Below are 1,820 nucleotides of genomic sequence, written 5' to 3' on the forward strand. Positions count from 1 at the left end.
CCCTCCCCGGGCCCCTCCCTGGGCCCCGAGCGCCCTTTAGTGGGCGGCCGCGCGCCGCCACCTGCGCCAGGCGGGCGGCCTGCTTGGGCAGCGCCAGAGCCGTCACGGTCCGTTTCGGGCCGGCCTGTGTGCGTTCATGCTGGCCGCAGCTGCAGCCCGGGGCTGCGGGAGGCAGAGGCGCGGGGTGCGGGCTGCAGCCGGCGGGTGTCCGCCGCCCGCCTCTCACCGCGGGCACCTCGGCTGGCGCTCTGCTCTCCCATGCCCGATGCCAGCTTTCTGAGCTTGATCTCTTGGTCTCGTCCGAGGTAGGCCTGTAGGGGGTCTTTGGTTTCTGGGGTCCTTTGTCCTCGCAAGGTGGGGGCAGATTCTCCTGCGGGTTCAGCAGGTACCTGAGCCGGACGCACAGGTGTGGCTTTGATGGTCTCTTGTAACTGGAGCCTGCGGGGTCCATGCTGGGCGCTCCAAGGGGGCGTTTGTCCCGCACTTGCTGACGGTGCCCAGCTCCTGTCTTCCTTTTAGCTGTCAGCCCTGTGTTGGTGCACAGGTTCTCCCGCAGCCCGGGCCGCCAGGTTCCCAGCCAGCGGAGCGGCCGCGTCTCTGCGGCTTGTTCCTTCCGGCTAACGCCCTCCCGGGCTGGAGCCAGTGACGACGTGGTAGTAGCAGCCGCCCCGCGCAGGTGGGATTTGGGTCTCCGGCTCTGAAGTGGCGTGTTGCCGCGTGTGGAGGAGCGTGACTGTTCGCTTTGGAGCGTCTGGCTTCTCGCAGTGGGGAAGTGGCGGCTCGTGAGCCATCACACTGGCGCGAGTCGGGTCTCATTCAACATTTACTGCATTTGATGCCTGCGGTAGAGACTGGAAATACGCAGCCACGGGCTGTCCTGCGGCCCGGCCATGGCGCCTGACAGGCATTTCTGCTCACGCGAGGCCGTCTGCTTTAGAGCTCATTTTCTCTAAGTTCTGCACCCCCCCCATTTTAATACTGATTACGACATCTTTGCTCTGAACATTACGAGAGTTTTTAAATCAGTCATGTAGCAAAAGAACGTTTGTTCCTTTGGCAATTTGCCTGCAATCACAGGACGAGGCAGGGTTCCACCTTCATGAGGTAAAAAGAAAGGTGCCCCAAAATGACGCCTTGGGGTTTATTGTGGGGAGTGGACTGGCCCATGAGGCTGTACAGCTTGCCCGTGTTTCTGCACTGAACCTCAAACTTTTCCATCAGCTTCCTACTGTCGCGGTGTGAAGGTAACCAGAGGCTGAGGCAGTTGCTGAGGAGAGAGGGCTGGAGATGCTCTAGGCGAAGCAGCCGGTGCTGAGGAGCGCGCCACCGCAGAGCCTGATTTGCCGAGAAGAGAGTGAGCCATGGATCAGAACAACAGCCTGCCGCCCTACGCGCAGGGCCTGGCCTCCCCTCAGGTAACGGCCCAGCTGCCTGGGGCCCAGTCTGCCCGGGAGGCGCCGGGGAGTGCCGTGTGGCGCTCCCTCCCCGGAGCAGTGGGCTTACCGCTCCCTAAGCTTCACTTAGTTTGCTGAGGACTTCCGTTAGCTTTGGTCTCATACGATGTTTATTGGGGGGCGGGGGGGGCTGGTGGTTCAAGGAAGTGGGACCATGTGTGCGCCTGTTAAGCGTCATCTGGTGCTGGACACGTACGAGACTGTCCCTCATGGTTGGTGTTTCCTTGTGACTGGGAAGGTCCCAAACTGCAGAGCTACTTTGTAAAAGGCGGAACAGCCGCGTTGGGGTGCCGTTTACACACAGCGAAGGGCCGCGTCGGCGCCTTTCCGAGGGCCCGGCTGGTGAGGCGGCCGCGTGGCGGTCAC

The 1,820-nt window shown here is 62.4% G+C and overlaps 1 protein-coding gene across 1 annotated transcript in view; it reads left to right on the top strand.

The window, feature by feature from the left end:
- Positions 1–38: 38 nt before the first annotated feature.
- Positions 39–1,820, top strand: part of TBP (TATA box binding protein) — a 26,119-nt gene continuing 24,337 nt past the window's right edge. Inside the window, exons 1-2 of the mRNA XM_012734845.1 lie at positions 39–305; positions 1,222–1,415. Of these exons, the coding sequence (XP_012590299.1) occupies positions 1,362–1,415 (54 nt within the window). The 5' untranslated portion in view covers positions 39–305; positions 1,222–1,361. The remainder of the gene's footprint in view (positions 306–1,221; positions 1,416–1,820) is intronic.

The sequence above is a fragment of the Condylura cristata genome, unplaced genomic scaffold, assembly GCF_000260355.1.
Source record: "Condylura cristata isolate star-nosed mole 26May11 unplaced genomic scaffold, ConCri1.0 scaffold00076, whole genome shotgun sequence".
Classification (NCBI taxonomy): domain Eukaryota; kingdom Metazoa; phylum Chordata; class Mammalia; order Eulipotyphla; family Talpidae; genus Condylura; species Condylura cristata.